The sequence below is a fragment of the Lissotriton helveticus genome, chromosome 5_1, assembly GCF_964261635.1.
Source record: "Lissotriton helveticus chromosome 5_1, aLisHel1.1, whole genome shotgun sequence".
NCBI lineage: Eukaryota > Metazoa > Chordata > Amphibia > Caudata > Salamandridae > Lissotriton > Lissotriton helveticus.
Genome location: NC_136065.1, coordinates 1,580,531,376 through 1,580,554,444, shown reverse-complemented (window position 1 = coordinate 1,580,554,444; position 23,069 = coordinate 1,580,531,376). Strand labels below are relative to the sequence as shown.

At 47.8% G+C, this 23,069-nt stretch overlaps 1 protein-coding gene across 5 annotated transcripts in view; it reads left to right on the top strand.

Annotated features, from left to right (window-relative positions):
• FOXP4 (forkhead box P4) overlaps positions 1–23,069 on the top strand; it is a 305,951-nt gene that overhangs the window by 249,888 nt on the left and 32,994 nt on the right. For all 5 annotated transcript variants that reach the window (XM_078644738.1, XM_078644739.1, XM_078644736.1 and 2 more), the window contains exon 13: positions 11,234–11,335. In XM_078644738.1, coding sequence (XP_078500864.1) covers positions 11,234–11,335 — 102 coding nt within the window. The remainder of the gene's footprint in view (positions 1–11,233; positions 11,336–23,069) is intronic.

The window sequence follows — 23,069 nt, the reverse complement described above, 5'->3', positions numbered from 1 at the left end:
CAAAAGGGCACGCAAACAGCAGGATTCTACAGCAAAATATCAACAAACACCTTTAGATGAGAAAAAACCCACTACCGGGCCACTTTTGAAGCGCTTTGAAGCTTGTGAAAGTAAGAGGCTGCCCTGCTTTCGCAACAGCGTCTAAACGTGAAAAGTGCAGGACAGTGTCTCTATGAAGAACTAACTTCTCGGCCCTATGGTGCTCAGCAGTAGCTTTCCTTGGGGAGCACAGCGCCAAGTTCACCCTTGGCAGGCAGGGAGACGTCCCTCAGCTTTGTGGAGTGACAAAGAGTGCGGACCAGTACAGGGAGTCCTCTCAAAATTAACAACGCTACCCTATTCTTAATTGGGCCAGGGGGCAGTGCGCAGAGGACAAGTGCGCCCTAAATCCATGCACTCGGCTACGACCTACCCGACCCCTCCCACCGGGATGCTCGCTAAGCAGGCTTCAAAATACACTCATCAGGCTTCAGGGTAGGTTCCAGTAATGTTTTAAAAAATGCCACAGTTCTTATTTGCCAAAGTAAGTTCTTTTAGGCAAGTTCAGTGCTTTTGGTAAAGTTCCTGGAAAGTACGGTGCTTACTAGTGCTTCTGGGCGCTTCGTAGCGCTTTTGTACGCTTCGTACGGCTTTCAGGGAAGAGCCCCACTATACATCACGCTTCTCGCGTGAGGCGGCGTACAGCGCGATCAATGTAAATGGAAGGTACGAGGCGTACCAGCAGCCGTACTAAAAGCGCACTGTTCTCAGCGCACAGCTGAAATAAAACAAATGCAGCACAAATCATTTTTTATTAGACGTGGCGTTCTCCGGCGGCTAGACACATATCAGCAGATGAAAGATAAGCTACTGTTAAGATTTGAAGGAAGCAGGTGTGGACGTCACTGCCTGGAACTTTGTGCACAGTTTAATATTCGTGTTTGACTTCCTGGTGTTCCTAAAATCGCACTGGTGATTTTCAGAAGGGCATATTTTAGACGAACGCCCACCCCCCTCCCTATCCCCCACGTCTTTTCACCTTCACCGCCTTGATTTTAACCCATCTGATTTATGATTTGTATGAAGAGCATAGGCCTGTAGTGCCTGGAAGTGTTAGCGCCTGTTTGTCAGTGAGCTGTATCAATAAGATCCTAAACTAAATGTACGTTTAAGCTAGGGCACTTTACCCCCTTCCAAGTTGTTTTCTCTGGTGATGCCACCCTGCCCCAAAGTGAAACACGTGTCAATATTTCTATTGTCACCAGCCTCGTTTGAGGTAAGTTTTTGTCAGAGTCCGTTGGTGCTTGAAGCGAAGAACCCTCCCCTTGATGGTTGGTAAAAGTGCTCCTCTGCGGTGGAGGCACGTAGTGGCTTTTTGCCGCAGGAAACTTCAGAGGTTAAAGTGCAAACAACTTAAGGAAGGGGCCATGAAAAGTAGGCACTGCAAGTGTCACAGGTGGAAAGAAAGAACTTGCAGATGTTGCCTGTTGCCTTCCTTCTTGCTCAATTAAACCAAGCCGAAAAGAAACAGCAGTCAGCACAAAGTATATTGGGACCCACCTTTAGGGGCACGTCGGTGTATTTCCGGTTTCTGTATGACCAATGTATAACTATAAAGACAGATCAAAGTTCCCACTGTGTTAAACAGATGAAACATTGTTGAGTACAGTGCTATACATCATAAAAGGATTCCCTTTGTAGATTTTGAGCCCCCTTTGCTTCTTCTCTCTCTATCTTTTCCCCATCACTCCCTCTTTCTCTTTGCCTTTCACCCCATTCATTTTCCCATTCTAGATCACTCCCTCGCTTTCTTTCTCTCGCACACTTTTCAGTCTCTTTGCCCCCATGTGTCTTCTTTTCTCTTTCTTTCTGTCACTTTTTTCCAGTTTTCTCTTGTTTTCTTTCTACTTTACGTGCCTCCTTGATGTCCCGATATCACCTCTCTCTCTTTTTCATCTCACCTCCTTTCTCTCACTCATTTTCTCTTTGATTCTCTACTTCTCCTTCTCACGTTCACTTCCTCTCTCCCATTCTCTCTCACACACACACACTCATACTCGGTTTAACAATGAACTCTTCCCGACCATTTATTATCGTGTCTCTTATATTATCAAAGGTATTTTTTAAACTTTATCCACACAACATTGCGAATGCTGTGCGGTGTGGCTAAAAGAAACATTGGCAAAGCCATAGGTCACAACGATGCAACCTAATAGAGTTGTCCAGACTTCAGTGCCAGTGCCTGACCCTAAAGTGTATGTCGAATTAGCTATACCCAACTGGAAATGGCTAACTTACCTGTAAGTCCCTAGTGAATGGTACCATAGTACCCATATGTTATAGGGGTACCCCAGGACTTGCAGCACTGATTGTGCCACCCTGGAGGTCCCCCAAGTAAAACGAATGCCACAGTCCGCCATTGCAGACTGGTAGAGCAGTCACGCACTGCTAGCCCGACTTTGCCGTTAAAAGCAATGGCAAAGCCATCACTTCCCCAGGACATGTGTTTAAGTCCAAGGTGCCACATACGACACAGGCAGGACATGTACTTCACATGTCCTTGCAGCAAGAAATGCAAAACTATAGGTTCGAGGCATGTGGGCTGCTGAATTTATATCTATGCATAGATCGCCGCCTAGTGTTGGGTCCGGATGATTGCACATTGTTGTCCTCGAAGAGTCTTCGAAGTATCACGAGATAGGTGGCTCCTCCCCTGGACTACAGTGCGCATGGGCATCCACTCCATGCTCAGATTATTTTTCTCCGCCATTGGGTTCGGATGTACTTCTTAACTCAAGTTTGGTATATTTTTTAGTTACTCTTTTTCGAGGCCAAAAGGCCTTAGGGGCGTCGGTATTGTCTTTCGTTCGGTGCCTTTTACCTTTCCAGTTCTTTCGACTGGACTTCGGAAGACTTTTCTGCCTTTTGACACCAAAGGCCCTCGACGATCGACGATGGAACGGAGCCCGTTCAAGCGCTGCCCCGTCTGCAACTCTAAATATCCACACATCGACGTGCACCCGGTGTGTAACAAATGTCTCTCACCGGACCACGATGAAGACAGCTGTATGGCCTGTTCGAAATTCAGGTCGAAGAAAACTCTCCGTCTTCGACGCGCTGCACGACAGTCAGCGCGAGAATCGGCACCGGACCCGGAGAACATCTTCGGTGGTGACGACGTAGAACATGTACATGAAGAGGATCCGGAGCTCTCGGATCCTGCGTCGGAGCCAGACTCCACCTACAACGAGGACGAGGAAGAACTCTACGTCCATGATGAAGGCGTCGTCGAGGTAGGGTACGACGTACAACCTATCGGAGCCGTTGATGACGACTCAAGCGAGGAGCTAGGCCCAACCGCAGTAGCGGGGCCTCGTAAAGACTCTTCCACGGCTCAGGTCGAGGCATCGCCGGAAGGCCTTAGCCAAGATCTTCAACACTGTTCTCTAGTCCCGCCTCAAGGCCCGACTAAGAACATTTCCAAAGAGCCATCGGTCGAACGACCACACTCAGTGGACAAACCGAAACCGAAAGCAATGACACTGGTTAAGAAAACCGTCGACTCGACGACTTCGGGACACTCCAAGTCGAAACGTACGGTCGACCCCTCGGGGTCGAGAGGGGGCGTCGAGCCGAAGATCGGATCGACTACGCCTGTGTCTGCAGTGAAACAGGTCACGCTTACGTCGACGTCGACTGCCGGATCCAAAGATGGCGGCTCTTCCGAAGGACTCGAGGCCCAAAGGACCATCGATCCGAAGACCAAGAAGCCACTGTTGGTCAAGGCTTTCGACCCGAAGATGACAGTTGGATCGAAAGACCTGAACACGTCGACAGCTTTCTGCCCTCCTAGAGAGACGTGCTGACGACTCCCACGAGGAGAACAATGAGGAATTGCAGGCCACCTTTGAAGGATAAATGTGTAGCACCAGGGGGAGGACTGCCCAATTGTTGAAGTAGGCTGGCTAGCACTGCAAGCAGCGAGGGCAACCCAGCTTCCAAACCGTTTCCCCCAGAGGTGTGTATCCCTGAGGTAGCCACACCCCGTGGTGGGCTAGTGAAGTCTGTAAACCGGGAGAGGGGCCTCGCCTTCTTGGGTGTGGGCAGAATGGTGCATCCTGGGATAACCAGTGTCACACTCTACAGGAAGTGGCCACCAAGAGGGAGGGAACCTGGTAGTCTATTGGCTACCAACTGCATCCTGCCTTGAGGGCACTTTCCAAGCATAAAGAGGGAACCCAGACCCTAGATCCCGACCAACTCGGAAGAAAGACCGATGCAGGGCTGCCCTGCTGCACCGAGGGTCTAGCAAAGGAAGGCTGCACCAACGAGGACTGCACCTGCTGCGCCTGGTGTCTAGTGAAGACACCTTGAACAGTATCTGTTGTATACTGTTCAAGGAGAAGCTGTCCCAAGAGCCCAGCAAGCCAAGAGAACTCCAAGAGCCAGCTAACTGGCCTCCTGTCCGCAGCACAGGGACACAACAACTGAAGCAGTTTTTTGGGGGAAGATGGTAACCCAAACTCTTCACTTCGCTACCACTGCTGCCACTCAGCACCCTGGACCAAGACCCGACACACAGAGTTGCACCGAGATCGCTGAGCCCGGAGTGCTGTTGGAGAGTTGCTGGGACCCTCAAAAGAGAAGTTATCGATTCAGGAAGGATTGAACTGTGACTGCAACAACGTGTGACTGGTAGTCCAGTGGCGACTGGACTTCAGCCAGACGGGAGAGGACTTTGTGGGATGTTGACACACAAGCACAAACGCCTATTCTGTTGTGGTCAAAATACAATATTCATGTTGGAACCTGTATTCTAATGCGTTGTGGGCTTTGGCTATATGATGACGTCCAGTACTCAAACTCGAAACCTACCATTGGTTAAAAAAAAGTGTAATATTCAAAGCCAAACACTAGATAACAGGAAATTGCAGAGAATAGGAGTTTGGAACACAGCAAGTGACAAACAGTGATTAAACATAAGTAGAGCTTTTCTTACTTATGAGTTGGTAGTTATTGGTGCTCTTGTTTATGGTGCTAAGATCTTTCCATGATGGTTACCTGAAATGCCTTGTGCATTGTAAAAACGTGATTTCTTGTACTTTATATACACACACAGAATGTTCTTGTGCATTGTGTGTAACTGGGCTTCCTCTTACATTGTTAGTACCCAGGTTTTTGCAGCACAAATCTTTTATGGATTGACATGATGTGCCTATTGTTGCCATAGCTTGGTTGGGGTCTCAGCAGACTCTGCCTTCAATCTCCTGGGGCTTTTTTTCTGTTTTAAAGGCAGGGTTGTTTTTATACAGTTTTAAAATTTGGCTAGCGCAGCACCTGCTGTGACTCCAGGGGACGGAACATCAAGTGTTTAATTAAACACGTTTTTAAATGTAAAACACACATAAATCGTTGTGGTTCTAAGAAAATAAGTGAAAACATACCTTGTCTACATACATCCACAAGAAGAGATCACCAAATGGCATTCTGTTCTTACAGGACCAAAACATTGATTTGTTTTTGAGCCATTCTCAAATGGCAGTTGAAATCAGACCATGCATCTTGATTTGAATCTAGATTGAATGGTCAAAAAGTGAAACCGTATGTGAGAACATGTGTACTCTAAAATATAAAATGCCAAAAGTTAAGAAAAAAGTGACAAAGGAAAATATTAAGAAATACAAAAAATTAACTGTAATTACATTGTGGTCTCCTAACAGCTACTTTTAACCACTGAGATCTCCAAACCTACACCTAAATGTAATCCTTAACTACAGTTTATTCTTGGCCATAATTTCAAACCCTAAATATCTATGTAACCCCACCACAAATCCTAATCTCAACCCTTTTCCTGGTGCCTTCCTTTGTGCTACCCCCATGCCTAAATCTATCCCTCAGTCCTAACCCTAGCCATAGCCTATATTCTGTCACTTATCCTTACACTAGTTTCAGAACATTCTGGCACCTTTTTTGTAATCTAATTACGAGCTCTAATCCCATCCAATCTGTTGCTCTAACGTGAATGTTTTTCATTTCGTCAAGCATCTTTCCCCATTTCTAGTTTTCACTTAAATTACAATTAACGTTTGAATAACATAAACGCATCCTCACCATCTGAACAATAACTGGTATGTTACTTACATCTGCTAAAAGCACATTTAGCATACACATCTATACGTCTTCATTTGGCAGCAATCACAGCATACCTACAAAACGGAAAACACCAATCACTTTTCTGGATACCTGTCATAAAGGCGTTCATGGAGGGACTTAAGAGTCATTCCACCATGTACATCTCCTGTACTAAGGTGGAACCTGAAAATTGAGTTAACAAGGCTAATGTCCACACTATTTGAAACAATTCACAAATACAAAATACAGTTCTTAATATGGAAGTGGCATTCCTTGTGGCCATTACATCGCTATGAAGAGTCAGCGAAATACATGCACTGACTATTGAGGAGCCTTAGTTTTAAGTATCCCAAGACAAGGTTTGTGATGCACAAACCCAAAGATTCTACCAAAGGTCATATCACCTTTCCATTTAAAGCAAACATTGGATTTACCTGTTCTCTTTCCAAAACCAGAAACGGTTGGAGAAAGAGCATTACACACACTAGATATCAAACATGCCCTTATGTACTATGTGGAAAGAACAAAACCTTCAGAAAAACACAGCAACTATTTGTAGCTTTTTCATGTCCACGAAAAGGCAATCCAGTCTCAAAACCTGGAATCGCTAGATAGACAGTAAAATGTATACAAATGTGCTACATCAAAGCAAAACGAACACTAACTACAATGCCAAGACTTCATTCAACATGAAAAAAGGCAGCATCAATGACATTTTCTTGAAATATCCCACTAACAGACATTTGTAAAGTGGCAACATGTACAAACCCACACACTTTTACCAAGCACTATTTTGTACATGTTCAAGTCAGACAAGGCTCTGGCGGGACAAATAGTTCTACGCACATTTTTTAAAGCAAATGTACCATCTGCCTTAAGCCACCGCAAGAGGAGTACTAATTTACAGTTTATGCATAACATGTGTGTTAAAAGGTGGTTCTGACACTAGGGGCCGCCTGGATTTTTCGCTTTTTTGAGCACCTAATTGTTGAGCTTTTACTGTGGGGGAGCCTTATAATCTGAGACTCAGCCACAGTGAACTCATAATGAAGGAGACTGCATAGAGATTTTACTGGTGTCCGCCTGGCTTGACTAGGCCGCTGCGCAGCAGCTGGAGTATGGGACACTGTGCTGGTTACATGCAGACACGGGTGTACATGCGTGTGCACACGTGTAGGAACTGCGCAAGGGAGATTCCGAGCGTGCGCAGTCCAGGAGCAGCTACAGAGTGAATGGTGTGGCAGGACTTTAGCAGAATTGGGTGGTGACATGGAATAGGCTTTATACCCTGGGAAGGAACATGCCAGGGAAAGTCAGTGTGTTTTACTGTGTTTTCACTTCATTATTACCCTATGGGGATGTGGGGCCCATGGCTAAAATGACTTCCACAAGGCCTACAGATTCCAGACAAGCACTAAAGTCCATTGTAGAGTAGGTGAAAATAAGTATTGTGCAGAGTCCAAAGTCATATTTGTACTGCTTTTGGGTCATACAGAACTGTCCTATTTCTCTGAGCCAGCCACGACCAGACCCAGGCTGAGGGTTGACCTCAGCTGGATGGATTGATAACATTTCTTCCACAAGCTAGGGCCTCCTCTCCACAAACAAGAAGATGGGTGGGGCTACAGGCTCATCCATTAGCAGCTGTCACTGGGTGTCAGGCATCAGGCTGCACCAAGAAGGAAAGAGTTGGGTTTCAGAGGCCATGTGGGCAGGGACACTGGATGACTCCATTTTGAACAAACCCAGAGGCTGGACAAGAAGGAGGGAGCAGGGGCAGGGAAGTGATGTGTTGCTGTTTGATAGGACCCACAGAGACTTTCTGCCAGCCCCCTACTCAACTTTTAAAAAGTATTTGCACAGGAAGAGAAGCTCTCTCTGGGGTGTGGTCTGCTGAGGTGGAAGGTGCTGGAGCCTGGCAATGGGCAGTTGGAAGGAGAGACCCCCTGACTGTCACCCAGGCCCCTAACAGCACCAGAAGAAGTGCCCAGGACCGGTGCGCAGAAGCAGGGGCCTCTGCGCAGGGAGAAGAGAGGCACAGGAGGAGAGCCAGGCGAAAGGCTGGCGCAGGGAGCCAGTGCAGACCGCTCCCTGCAGAGTGCACCCCCTTGGAGACCCGGAGAGTGAAGGAGAGTGCTCCCAGTGGCTGGGGGCGCCGCCAGAAGCAAGAAGATGCGAAAATGGGGCAGATCGGACCTCCAGGGGCTGAGATATGGCCCCCAGAAGGTGAGCGACCTTGGACCTGTGGCCCCCTGACGGCGAAGCGCGTGAGGCTCCGCCGCTGGTCCAGGAAAGGCCCCCGGGATGGGTCAGGTCCCGGGGACTGCCCTCCAACGTGGAGAGCCTGCGGGGGTCCCGGGTGGGACCGGGGCCCCGAACAAGGAAGGAGGAGCCAGGGGCCCGGGTGTTACCGGGCCCCCGACCAAAGCGCGGAGCGGCCGGGTGTGGGCTCCCCACGTCGCATACCCTTACCCGGGGGTCCAGGTGGGACCGGGCCCCCCACCGAGCCCCCAAAAAGCGGCAGGAGCTTGAAGCGCCCCATGATGCTTTGCAAGGCATGAAGAAAGGATTGTTTTTGGCGTTTTGGTGGCCCCCAGAGGAGAGGGGTCACCCCTGAGTGTGAAAAGGTGCTGGGGGGAGCTGCTGGAGCAGCACAGTCTCGCCCCTAGCACAAAGCTAAGTCCCACACTAAGTTTCTTGAGGATTTAAAAAGAATAACCCCTCAACTCTCAGCGAAGATTGCATCACCTCCTAGGCTGGAACTTTCGTTCTACAGCTGGGGGTACATTGAGAAGTGCATCAAAGATTGATGGGCTAAGTTGGAGATGTCTCGAGAAGGGCATCCTCTGGAGGTGAAATGGCGTAATTGCACTGAAATGCATTTATTAATGGTTATTTCTTTTAGAGGGACTGATGTTCAATGTGAAGTACTGGTGTAAGGTGATGTCACAAGCAAAGTGGATTTAAGTGGCTAGACACTCCTGCTAGGGTGTCTGACGGTATTTACAACTTAATCCTGTGATCATCTGTGGTGCCTTTAGAGGCTGTAATTGCAATGCATTTTTAATGATATCCAAATGTGCTGAGTACTGTCATTCTAAAGTGTGCGTAAACATGTAGTCTTGCTGCTGCGCTTAGGTGAAGACCCCAGACTGTTAGCCCTTAAAATGTAGAGGTGTATACTTTAGGGTCAGTAGGAGATGCTTGGTCAGGGTCATGTGTCACCAAGGCAGGTGTATCCCTGTTTAATGCTTGTTGAGGTAATGGGAGGGGGACGCCACTGGGATAGTGCCAGTGCGCAGGGCCCTCGCTCCAGGATAGGTTGGTTCAACTAATTGCATTGGGGGCAAGATGATGTGCATACATGGGAGTGGTGGTGCTAGACCCCACCCCCCCTGCGGAAGGGGTGGAGATGTTATGCAATGTCACAAAGTAATTCCAACAGCTTATGTATATTTGTAAATTGGTGTATAGTATTGAGTGGTGTGTGTGTTTAATAAATGTACTCTTACTTTTATAAAGCAAAGTACAGACTGGACAATCAATTATTAAGTGTTATTTTTGCGCACCTGTAAATGGCGATTACTAGCCCACACCACCTCCCTTGAGTAAGCCTCAGACTGCTCTGCATCGCTACCCTCTGAGAGTCAGGCGCTGCCCTAGGGTGTTTGGTTCCCAGTGAAGGACAAATGTGTCATGTTATTTGTGCAGGCCTCACAGATGCTGCCTCGTTTTCCAACAATGTGTATCTGCAGCAAACAGCTACTACTATGAATGAGTATGTTACTTACCCTGTAAGCATCTATTTGTAGCATGTAGTGCTGCACATTCACATGCACCCTCCCGCCAAGTATTAGATGGTGACTCAAATACTCAGAACTTTCAGCATGTTTAGCAGGAAACGCTAACTTAGCAGACTATGTCCTCACTTCCCATATGGCAGGGAAAAACATTACAATCTAACAAAGGAGCCATTGAACATGCACAATACTTCGGGGAGGAGATACGACGCTGACCATAAACTTTACTATAGAAAACAACTTTCAGAGACCACTCCCAACACAAAACTTGATGGCAGGAATGTACATAGCATGTGAATCTGCAACACTACACGCTACGCATTGATGCTTACAGGGTAAGTAACATACTCCTTCATAGACACACTCAACCGTTTCATCTTAGTAAATTAGATTATAAAAGTTCATTCAGAAGTCTTTTTTTAAGTGATAGTTTTCAAACATGAATTTAGAATCATTCATGCTTCATCCCGCCTGCACCACAATGCCAATAGTGACCAAAGAGGCGAGTAAGTTATGTACACCCTTTGGATGGCCTGGGGTGCTACTATACATGGACACCATTATAATGTATTAAATTGAGCACAGCACGCATCCTGAAATCATGTATTTCAATGACCTTGTGTGTGTGATATTGAAGAAAAAGGAGGAAAAGTGAAATAAAACAGATTCCTAGGATCACAAAATTTGGTCAAGTCGGGAAGCCGGGATTGATCCCAGGTTTTTTGGTTCAACTTTGTACAGTTCAGTTCAGCTACTAGATGTAAATGTTTTTCTTCCTATTCCCCACCTTACATCCCCTCCTCAACACCCCAGCTCCTCCAAGTACCACCCTGCTGGCATCTGTGTGGCCCTTAGTCACACCACAGACCAAACTTTTTGGCTCCTGGATAAATGTTTGTGAGTATCCACGTGCTAGATAATAGCATTATGTACAGCTTACAAATCTATACTTGTATTAAACCACAAACTACTTTAATTGTATTCTTTCCTTGTGCATTATGTGTAAACAACTCATACATTGCAGGTACATGAGGCTCTTAATCGGTTTTTACATTACATTTTACGTGAAATTTCGTATGCGTTGAAGGTAAATAAATGCGTTCTTCAGCATTGTTGAGTAAATGGATTTTTATTCTGCTGTTGGTAACTGGGTTACCTTATGAATTTGAGTTCAATAGAAATCCTTATGTGTTGTGGGTAAACGAGTGACATTTTGCGTTGTGAATAGCTAGATTTTGACAATGGCTGCCCCATGAACTGTGGACATCCAGGTTTCATAGTGCACTGAAGGTGATTTGGTCTCTCATTTTTAATCCACACAGGCCATTCTGGAAACACCGGACCGACAGCTAACCCTGAATGAGATCTACAACTGGTTCACGCGCATGTTTGCATATTTCCGGCGGAACACTGCAACTTGGAAGGTGAGTAGGTTCACCTTTAACTGCTGCTTTGACATCAGCATGACTCCATAATCTGTAAAACACCTTCGAGAGGATGTGGCCTTATGGCTAGAGCGGTCGACTTCGAAGCTGGGGAACCAGGTACGAGTTTCGGCAGGGACACTCATCATCCTGTGACTCTGGGCAAATCACTTAATCTAGCCGTGCCTTACAAAAAAATGAATGTGTCCATCTGTAATGCAACTGGTGCTCATGTAAAGCGCTCTGATTGATACCTTCAGGTCAAGTTCGCACTATATAAAACTCCACGGGTGGGGGAGTGAACCCTTAACCTTTCTTATGGCGCGCATTCATAGCTTCTCTGGGCGTTTTCCCATATCGCTTTCCCAAGGGGTCTGTCATACCAATGAGTGGGGGATCCCTTTTTTGGGATTTTTATACACGCCATTGGTAATGTGTGAACTAAGCTAAAGGCACCGGAACGCCAGGGTGAAAGTGAAGAATACGGTGAAAAAGTGATTTGAGTTTGTGGACTTCTTTGCCTCCAATCTGATGGTCTCCTGGCTGCAGATGTGTCCTGATGTCTCTAAAGGGAGGTCAGATGGGACCTACGCCCTAGCTTTGAGTGTCCTGCCGTCCTGTCTCCCCGCCAGCTCCAGCTTCCATGGGCCTCACTACCGAAGAGTACTTAAACACTTGTGTGATTAAGTGTTTGCCGTTATTGCAGTATTATACCTCCTACTTATTTTTTTACATTTTTTGTAACCTACACACATCTCATCTCACTTTTCTTCACTGGTAATGTACCGAGCGCTACCTCAAATTTTATATTGCCTTTATTGTAGTATTATACCTCTTTTATTGCAGTATTATTCCTCTACCTGTATTTTGCACATGCTTTTGTAAACTGCACACACCTCACTTTTCTTCACGTACATGTACCGAGCGCTACCTCAAATTTTATATTGCCTTTATTGTAGTATTATACCTCTTTTATTGCAGTATTATTCCTCTACCTGTATTTTGCACATGCTTTTGTAAACTGCACACACCTCACTTTTCTTCACTGATAATGTACCGAGCGATACCTCATATTTTTCGGGTGGATCACTAGTATCAATACTGCTTCATGCAGCTTTCTGGGGACACCGGTATTTTGTTTCAGTTTATCATCATTATTATTTTCTTGTATTTGGGCACTGTACATCTATGTAAACTGCACTTATCTATGTAAACTGCACATCTCACTTTTTTCTAGATATGTACCGTTTGATACCACTTATATTTTTGTATTTCTGTATTTTTCGGTACATTGTGTGAGCGGTACCGTATGCTACCTCATATATCCTTGTCCATTTGTGTGCATTATGTAAGCTGCACCCATTCTCACCGTCTATTTTTGGTTTGCACAGAATGCTACCTCTATATTTTGGTTATCTTGTCACTCACTAGTGTCACACGGGTACCACGCAACCCACTGCCTGCATTTTGCTTTGCACAGATTGCTACCTTTATATGTTGCCTATTTTTTGCTACTCACTATTGTCAAGTGTGTAAGTGTGCACCATGTAACTTACTGACTGCATTGTTCTTTACACATTGCTACCTCTATATGTTGGCTACTTTTGCTACTCACTATTGTCAAGAGTGTACCATGTAAACTACTGACTGCATTGTTCTTTGCACATGTGTATCACTATCGTCCACCCTCCCACACCCACTTTTAACCCCACACCCACCTATACCGCCGTCCCAACATGGAGCCCATCGGCAAGCACACATATAAAATCAACTACCCACCCGCACTCACCAAAAAAGCCGCTAAACGCTTTAAACACAACTTCCTGAGGTCCCACCCTGAAACCCCCTTTGTTGACACCTACTTCTCTCCGGTCAATGGATCCCTGAACATCGATATCATCTTTCACACCTCTCGCAGAGCTCAATGGAGAAAAACGTTCCTCACCCTACTCACTGTCTCCACCACCAGGAAATCCGCGCATAGCTTAACTCTCTCCATCACACCATCCCAACTCTTCCTAGGCAGAACTACCATTACGATCTACAATAACGGGATTGTCCTAATTCAATCCACAGACAGGAACTTGGAACTACTAGACAACCTGTTCCCCACTTTCAAAGAGAACCTCTCCAACCATCAGACTTCCACTCACATCCCCTCCAGTAACATCACCCCGGACTATACAGCCCCCACCGACAACGCTTCTAACCTAGCTCAGCACCAGAACGACATGCACATCACCACTTCCCCCACCACACCAGTCGATCACCCACCGTCTGTAACCACCCCACACTCCGCGATCACAGACACAATTAGCTCCCCATCTTACACTAGCCGCCCCCACACCTCCGTCCCGGGGACCCCCACCCATAACACTCCCACTCCTCCTCTCCCCCCAGACCCCGCCCACAACCCCCCTAACCTAGCTCAGCGCCAGAACGACACACATAGCGACAATTCCCACACTCTGTCCCCCCCTTCTCTCAGCCCCCACTCCCACACGCGAACTAACCATGCAGACCACATCACCTCTACCATCTTAACTCCCCCTCCCCATGACCGGACCATCTACAACCCTAGCTCCCCCCCCATTCTCAGCCCTCACTACCCTTCAGGCTCCCCCATCACCACCATCATACACTCCACTTCCACCCCGCTCTCTCCGCCTACCACGAATTCCTTCCTCTACGCCACCAACCTCCGCCGTACTCCATCCACTCTCATCACCCCCTTACCCCCCCTCCTCCCTAACACCATCCCGTACGATGACATCACGGAGCCCTGCATGAACACCAACCCTCCACCCCACCCGCACGATAAGTCCCAGGTCAGCCACCCACTCATGACTTCCACCCCCAGCACAAACACTTATCCCACGCTGGACAAAATTATGGCCTCCCTCCTACAACTCAAAGAAGAAATTCACACCATCAAAGAAGACATGCACACCATAAAATAGCTACTCACCACACCCCCTAGACTCACCTCACTCACCACCACCCCCCCTCTCAATTTGCTCTCCTCCCGTCCCGATGACGAGCCTAAGCTACGTCCCTCACACAGGACCGCGATCCATGCCCACAATCGCAACAACCGCACCCGCCGTTCTCACTGGACCGCGATCCCTGCCCACAATCGCAACAACCGCCCCCGTCGCACATGCAACCCTCTTTCAGATCTCGACACTCTCTCCCTCCTCCGCTCCTACGACCCTGCACCCCTAAACCTCACAACCACCTCGACCTCGCACCACCCCATTCCCACATTACTCTCAAATCCCCATAGACCCTCCACTCTAAACAACAGAATATCCGTCCCGAATAACCTTAGAAAAGTCCCCCTCTCTCTAGTTCCCTCCTCCTCCCCTGACACACCCCGTCTCAAATGCTCTCTCCTAAACTGTAGGTCGGCTTCTAGACACTCCTCCGCCATCGCTGACCTCATCTTATCATTGGACCTTGACCTAATCTTCCTGACTGAAACCTGGCTAACCGAATCTTCTACACCTATAATGGACATTCTGGTTCCCCCCAACTACCACATTATTAGGCTTGACAGGTCTGGCAAGATAGGCGGCGGAATCGCATGCATATACAGGAACAGCCTTTCTGTGCTGAAAGTCTCCGAGCCTTCCCTACCCTCTCCAACTTGCTATGAATACATTTGCCTCGATATCATCAGTGATGGCAAACCGATATGCTCTCTTCATGGCATTTACCACCCACCTAGAGACAACCTCCTCTTCGCCCAACAAATGATGGACTTGATTTCAACCAATGCCGGACAACAGCTCACCCAAATATACCTTGGTGACTTCAACCTCCATTGGAACGATCCCAATCATGCGGTGGTTAATAGTTTCAAAAGCTTCCTCAGCGCCCTCGATCTCATGCAATTATTCAACAGCCCGACCCACGAGAAAGGTTCTATCCTCGACCTTATCATCGCCAGAGAGGACGCTGCTCAACTTGAGTCTATCCAACCCTGTGACTGGTCAGACCATCATACTGTCACATTCTTCATCAATGAAAAAGTCAAACTCAACCCGGTTCAACCCTCCAGAACTAAAGTCTGGAAAAGAGACCTGAAAAAACTCAACCCAGTCTCCCTACCCCCGAACAGTCGCGACATCCTACTCCCGCCCACGGGAGCTACAGATGTACAATCCCTGACTGACCACTATCTCAACGCCATGACCTCAATAATCAATGAGGCTGCTCCTATGCAGCTAAAAAGAGTCTCCGCTAAAATCTCCAATCCATGGTACGACGGGAGTCTCAATGAAGGTAGACGAGCCATGCGAATGGCAGAGCGCACCTGGAGGGCAGCTCCCTCTGCACTGCACCTGAAAACCCTGAAGAAAAAAAAAAAACGCCTACTTCAGGAAAATAAAGCGCTCAAAAGCAAACTTCTTCAGCCTCCAGCTCGACCAAGCAAAAAACCGCCCAAGAAAACTGTTTGAGTTAATCAGAACACAAACCAAGGAACAACCCCAACCTCTCAGTACATTGCACGAAGCACCCTCCTCTGAAGACTTCGCCGCTTTCTTTACCCAAAAAACTGACAACATAAAGAGTGATCTCCGCGCTGACGCAAGACTCCACACCACACTCAACTGCATAACACCCACCGGACCTAAAAACAATGCTACATGGTCAACCTTTGAAACCTACTCCGAAGAAGAAATAGGCAAACTGCTCAGCACCCTGAAACCTTCCAATCACCTCACGGATCCCCTCCCTGCTAACGCTGTCAAAGATTTCATCCCACTACTCCTTCCACTCTGGACTAAGATTATCAACAGCTCACTCCAAGAAGGAACCATCCCTGACTCCCTTAAAGTTGGACAAGTCACACCTCTGCTAAAGAAACCTACTGCCGACCCATCCGACCTAAACAACTACCGTCCCATTACCAATATTCCCACTCTCGCCAAATTATTGGAAAAATGCGCTCAACTACAACTGACTAAACACATTGATCTGTTTGATCTCCTTAACCTTCATCAATCAGGCTTCCGAGCAGGTCACAGCACCGAAACTGCTATGACTCACATAATCGACGACGCCCTTCAAATCCTAGATCAAGGGGATACCTGCCTCCTCATCCTTCTTGATCTCTCTTCAGCGTTCGACACTGTTAAACATGAGAAATTACTCGATCTGTTGAACACAAGAATGGGTCTTTCCGGGACTGTTCTCAAGTGGTTCACCTCCTTTCTACACAACAGGTCACAGAAATTCAAGAGCAACAACCTGATGTCCTCTCCAATACCTGTTTCGTTAGGTGTCCCCCAAGGATCCTCCCTTTCACCAACATTGTTCAACTTAGTTATGGAACCTCTCACCACCTTGCTTCAAGCATCCAATGTACTTTTTCACATGTACGCAGATGACACTCAACTATATCTCAAATTACAATCCCTCAATGACATCGTACTCCTGAACTCTACGATCAGAAGCACCCAATCCTGGCTTGCTGATAATCATCTCAAACTCAATGCTATGAAAACAGAATTCCTGCTGATCTCACCTCCAGCTAAGATCTCTACCACTCAAACCTGGCTTAAACAGCTAACTGCACTCAATGTCCAACCCACCATAGTGGATTCAGCGAAATCCCTAGGCATAACTCTTGACTCCAATCTCAACATGCAGCACCATATCAGCAAGATTACTAAGGGAGCGAACTTCCAAATCAATACCCAAAGGAAACTTAAACCCTTCCTACCAGCCAAAGACTTCCAAACTGCAGTACAAGCACTGGTCATCCCGCGAATTGAATACGGCAGCACCGCCCTCTGCGGTCTCCCGTTAACCACTACTGCACCCCTAAGAGCCTCTCTAAACGCTGCAGCGAGACTCATCACTGGATCAAAAAAGCACTCTCATATCTCCCCTGACCTGAAATCACTAGACTGGCTGCCTTTTGAAGCCAGAATACATCTGAAAATCGCCTGCATGACACACAAGGCTGTACACCTGAGCTCTCCCGGATACCTCACTCAGAAGCTGTCAATCTCTGGCGGCTCTAGAAACACCAGAGGCACAAACAATCTTCTGCTAAAACCTCGAAGATTGCGGAAGGAAAAAACTTATAAACGCTCTTTCTCAGGAATGGCACCCAGGATCTGGAACTCACTCCCTCCTGAAACTAGGCTCATCTCCTCCACTACACTTTTTAAGAAAGAAGTGAAAGCTATTTTTATGGCCAAATACACCTGACCTATGAGCATGGATCTATAAAGACTCTACACCGACCTGTATTATTATGTTCGAACTCTATGACTATGTATTTCACCTGTATTATTGACGCTACTGACCAGCTATGCACACTTTTAACTGTTATATTTTTATTATTGATTTGCTGTACTAATTTGCTCCCTCACGTACCTACCCCTCCCACTTATTATGTTTAAATTCACTCGCTTGTTGGTATTCCCGGCTTTGTAAAGCGCTCTGATATCTGCAAAGATCTTGTTCGCGCTATATAAAACTTTCAAAATAAATAAATAAATAAATAAGCTGTTGGAAGTTCCAGAAGGCTGCACTGAAATGAAAACAGACACTTCACCTTGCCACACACATTAATTTGTTCACCATCTTTCACTGCAAAGCAACGTTTTGCTTACAATGTTGAAATCTGACTTTGTATGTATGTATGGGTTTAGAATTGTATATCTATGTAAATACTCATATACAGATTTATACACACATACGTACGACTTAAGATTTAAATATTGCTTGTTGAAACCTGAGTTTGTATGTATATGAGTATATGTGGGTGTATGTGTGTATATATATATAAATACATATATATATATATACATACACACACACGTGTATTGATCTATAGTTACACACATGCTTAGCACACTCCTGCCATCTAGTGTTGGGATCGGGTGTCTGCCAGTTGTCTTTTCTCAATGGAAGTTCTTAGATGCAGTTTGACTCCTCTAAATGTACATTGCGCATGGGCACCGACTCCAAGTTAGATTGTTTTTTTCTACCATCTGGTTCAGACGTGCACTGAGTAGGCTTCATGTGTCAACATGTTCCCTCTGCATCTATCGGATCTTTTCAGTGTCCCTTCTTTATAAATTGTTCCTAGCTGGTACAACCACATCAGGCCTCGCTTCAGAGCCACGGTCAGGGGCCGAAGACTCTTCTTCACGTGGAGTCCTCTCAGAGAATGACCACGGGTTCTGGAACGATCCCCATTCCATTACTGTACTTTATGCTGCGCTAAGTACCCGTAGAACATTCACCACCAGGTCTACAATCTCTGCTTGTCGCCTGACCATAATGATGTAAGTTGCCCAGATCCAAGAAATCCTTCGATGTTGATGGAAGCTTCTGTGGGCACATACCATGCAGTGAAAAGACATCTCTGGCGAAGAAGAAGATGCAGTCTATAGCACCCATGAAAAGGAGGCTTCGGTACCATTGGGGCTTATCCTGGCACAAAGACCAGCAAGCTTGCATCCCAACGGATCAGATGACAAGCTAACTACCACATCTGGGAGGAGACCGCTATTCAATCTATGCTAAGCATGTGTATCTACATTCACAAATGCTATGAATAGAAAATGGCACTTACCCTGTAAACATCTGTAGTACTGTAGCTTTCACCTGCGTGGTGGCACAAGATGATGCTTGTGTTAATGTCTCTAGAGGTATTGTGGCGCATCCAATGTGCAGCATTTATTTGCATCCTTTCGACATGATTCCCGCCCCCATTTTGCGGTATTGCTCAGGGAGATGTTTGAGGAGATCCTCCATCTCCTCAAATTTTGCTCTTTGATATCTGGAAAGGGGAGCTACTGAGCTGGCAAATTGCAAGCAAGTAGCAGCTGCTACTCCAACCCTCTTGCCTGCCACATTATTATTTTACTCCTCTTGTCAGGAGGAGAGGCATCACCTGTGGCCTGGGTGGAGGGGCGTTTGCGAGTAGTCTGGTGAAACTTGCCCCTTGATGTATATGAGGTTCTTGGGGGGTGGATTGACCTTTATTTCCACCCATAGGGAGACCACTTTAGCTCATTTTGGAAAAAGACCCCCCCCCCTTTCTTGGCTTATAGAAGATTCCTTGTCAAGGGCGAGTAACACTGGTCCATCTTAAGGTAGGTAGGTAAGGTAAGTATACTTGTAAAGCGCACTGTTACTCCATCTCGGAGTGTCCTGGCGCTGTATACCGCTGGGGAAGCCGTCCTGGCTTTCCCTGTGAGATGGTCCCTTCCTGGGCACCTCCAAGGTGAAGCCAGGCATCCCCGGCGCTGCTGGGGCCGTTGTGGAGATTAAGCAAGCTATTGCCCAGAGTTGCAGAGTGGGACCCATGGTTAGCGTAGGCACCTCGGCGAGAATTATCGAGTCCGCGGACATTGACCCAAGACCCTGCCTCTTCGGGAATTGAACCCTGGTCCCGGGCCGATCTCTGCTTCAGGGTCTGCCGCCTCTAACCAGTGAGCCACACTTCTACTCCTAAGGATTCCTTAGTTTGTAGTGCTAATTGGAAATTACCAACATCATGTAATTAATTAACTGTGCCACAAGAAGGACAGCAGCATTCCTCATAATGGACTGTGTACTACACTTTCCGTTTTTATGTAGATCCGTCGTAATCTTTGTGTTCATATTTTGTGGCATTTAACGGTATCCCAAGGTCGGACTGGGGAAAAAAAATATGCCCGGTCATCAAAGTAAAAGTGGCCCCATTAGTTAATATGATAGCTAATAAAATTACCCACATGTGCAAATCAGGCCAGTTTGGAACGTATAGAGACACGCTGTATGGGTATTTTGAAAGGTATGGAAGACTGTATGCATTTGTGTTTGCTGCACGCAATGTTTGTGGTAATATCAGGGCAATCAGTTAAAACTGCTCACTTGCCCATAAAACAGGCCCAAAAACTGCACACAAAAAAAAAAAACTGCCCCAACACTGGTCTGTTAAACCAGAGCGTCAGACACTGCCTGATTGCCCTATAGGCCACTCTGACCCTGACGTTATCCCCATGCTTTTGCTTCAACTTTTCCCCAGGACAGGTCCGGTTACCCTGCCCTTCTGCCCCCTGGCATCATTGTGTTACGTCATATGATGGGGTGCCTGTCAGAAAGGGGAAGTAGGTGTTTGGGTCTGCTAGATGCTCTGACAACACAACACCTCTTTGTTGACTGGTGAGTTTTTTTGTTTTGTTTTTTTGTGGCCCTCATTTGACCTTATAAATTGCTGTTAATGTTTTAGCGTAACGAATTAGTCTCTCATCACGGAGCCAGGCTCGGAATGGAAAGAGCCCCCAGAGGCCATCTCTCTGAAATTGGGGTCATTCTCATTTGCATAGCAGGAGCCCGCGCGCCGTAATGCAGGGAAATGTATTCAAAGGCGGCGGCCGGTGTGATTACGCTCTTTGTAATTATAGCTCAGAGAGATTCCTCGCCATCCCCCGGCCTCCCTCCTGGATTAGCGAGCCAGTCGGAAAAATACACAGCGTTTAATTAGAGGCAAATTAAAATTGGTAATGAAATCGGGGCAGCATCAAACCGCGGTGTGAAAAGGAGGAAGAATTGTGGCCCCCTCGGGCACGGCTGTGTCTGTCTGTCCTTTTCTCCAGTGTGCCCCAGGGCACTGCTGCCTGTCTGCCCTTCTCTCCCGTGATTCCGAGGGCACGGCTGTCTGTCCGTCCGTCCTCTCCCCGGTGTTCTTCTTTCCAGTGACTCACAGGCACTCCTGCTGCCTGTACTCTCTCTTTGCACGGCTGTCTGTCCGTCCGTCATCTCTCCGGTGTTCTTCTTTCCAGTGACTCACATGCACTCCTTCTGCCTGTACTCTCTCCTCGCACGGCTGTCTGTCCGTCCGTGCTCTTTCCGGTGTTCTTTCCAGTGACTCACAGGCACTCCTGCTGCCTGTACTCTCTCCTTGCACGGCTGTCTGTCCGTCCGTCCTCTCTCCGGTGTTGTTCTTTCCAGTGACTCACAGGCACTCCTGCCTGCTGCCTGTACTCTCTCTTTGCACGGCTGTCTGTCCGTCCGTCCTCTCTCCGGTGTTCTTCTTTCCAGTGACTCACAGGCACTCCTGCTGCCTGTACTCTCTCCTTGCACGGCTGTCTGTCCGTCCGTCCTCTCTCCGGTGTTGTTCTTTCCAGTGACTCACAGGCACTCCTGCCTGCTGCCTGTACTCTCTCTTTGCACGGCTGTCTGTCCGTCCGTCCTCTCTCCGGTGTTCTTCTTTCCAGTGACTCACAGGCACTCCTGCTGCCTGTACTCTCTCTTTGCACGGCTGTCTGTCCGTCCGTCCTCTCTCCGGTGTTCTTCTTTCCAGTGACTCACAGGCACTCCTGCCTGCTGCCTGTACTCTCTCTTTGCACGGCTGTCTGTCCGTCCGTCCTCTCTCCGGTGTTCTTCTTTCCAGTGACTCACAGGCACTCCTGCCTGCTGCCTGTACTCTCTCTTTGCACGGCTGTCTGTCCGTCCGTCCTCTCTCCGGTGTTCTTCTTTCCAGTGACTCACAGGCACTCCTGCCTGCTGCCTGTACTCTCTCTTTGCACGGCTGTCTGTCCGTCCGTCCGTCCTCTCTCCGGTGTTCTTCTTTCCAGTGACTCACAGGCACTCCTGCTGCCTGTACTCTCTCCTTGCACGGCTGTCTGTCCGTCCGTCCTCTCTCCGGTGTTCTTCTTTCCGGTGACTCACAGGCACTCCTGCCTGCTGCCTGTACTCTCTCTTTGCACGGCTGTCTGTCCGTCCGTCCGTCCTCTCTCCGGTGTTCTTCTTTCCAGTGACTCACAGGCACTCCTGCTGCCTGTACTCTCTCCTTGCACGGCTGTCTGTCCGTCCGTCCTCTCTCCGGTGTTCTTCTTTCCAGTGACTCACAGGCACTCCTGCTGCCTGTACTCTCTCCTTGCACGGCTGTCTGTCCGTCCGTCCTCTCTCCGGTGTTCTTCTTTCCAGTGACTCACAGGCACTCCTGCTGCCTGTACTCTCTCCTTGCACGGCTGTCTGTCCGTCCGTCCTCTCTCCGGTGTTCTTCTTTCCAGTGACTCACAGGCACTCCTGCTGCCTGTCCTCTCTCTTTGCACGGCTGTCTGTCCGTCCGTCCTCTCTCCGGTGTTCTTCTTTCCAGTGACTCACAGGCACTCCTGCTGCCTGTCCTCTCTCTTTGCACGGCTGTCGGTCCATTTCTCCCGTGCCTGTCAGAGCTCGGCTCTCTCTGGTGCCTCCCAGTGCAGTGATGCCTTGCCCCTCCTCTGCACGTGAGTCTGACTGCCTCAAGTACCCTGTGCAGGGAGCACTGCTGTCTGAGGACCCTTGGATCTGCATCTCTCCCCTGCCTCCTAGGACACTTCGGTATCACCCTGAGGGGTGTTGCCCCCCCTCAGGTTACGAAAGATGCCATCTATCAGAGGCCTCTCAGGAACTGATGTCTGTCTCTCTATGCCCCACTGCTACCTCCCAGGGCACTCATGTTTGACCATGTTGTCTGTATCTTGGCAATGCTGATTAATTTACATGGTGTCTGAAGGCACTGCTGCTGAATACATATATCCCGGGTCAGGATGCCTTTCTATTTCTTGGATGGTGTCTGAGGGCACTGCTGTGTGGCCATCGCTCCTGTAGCTGACAGCTACCTTCCACATCATTGCTTGTCCATCTGCTCTGTCTGTCCCAATGCCCGGATGTCTGTCCATCCCCATGGAATCTCTATCTGCAGAGCTCTCTGCTGCCTTCTAGGTCACTTTCA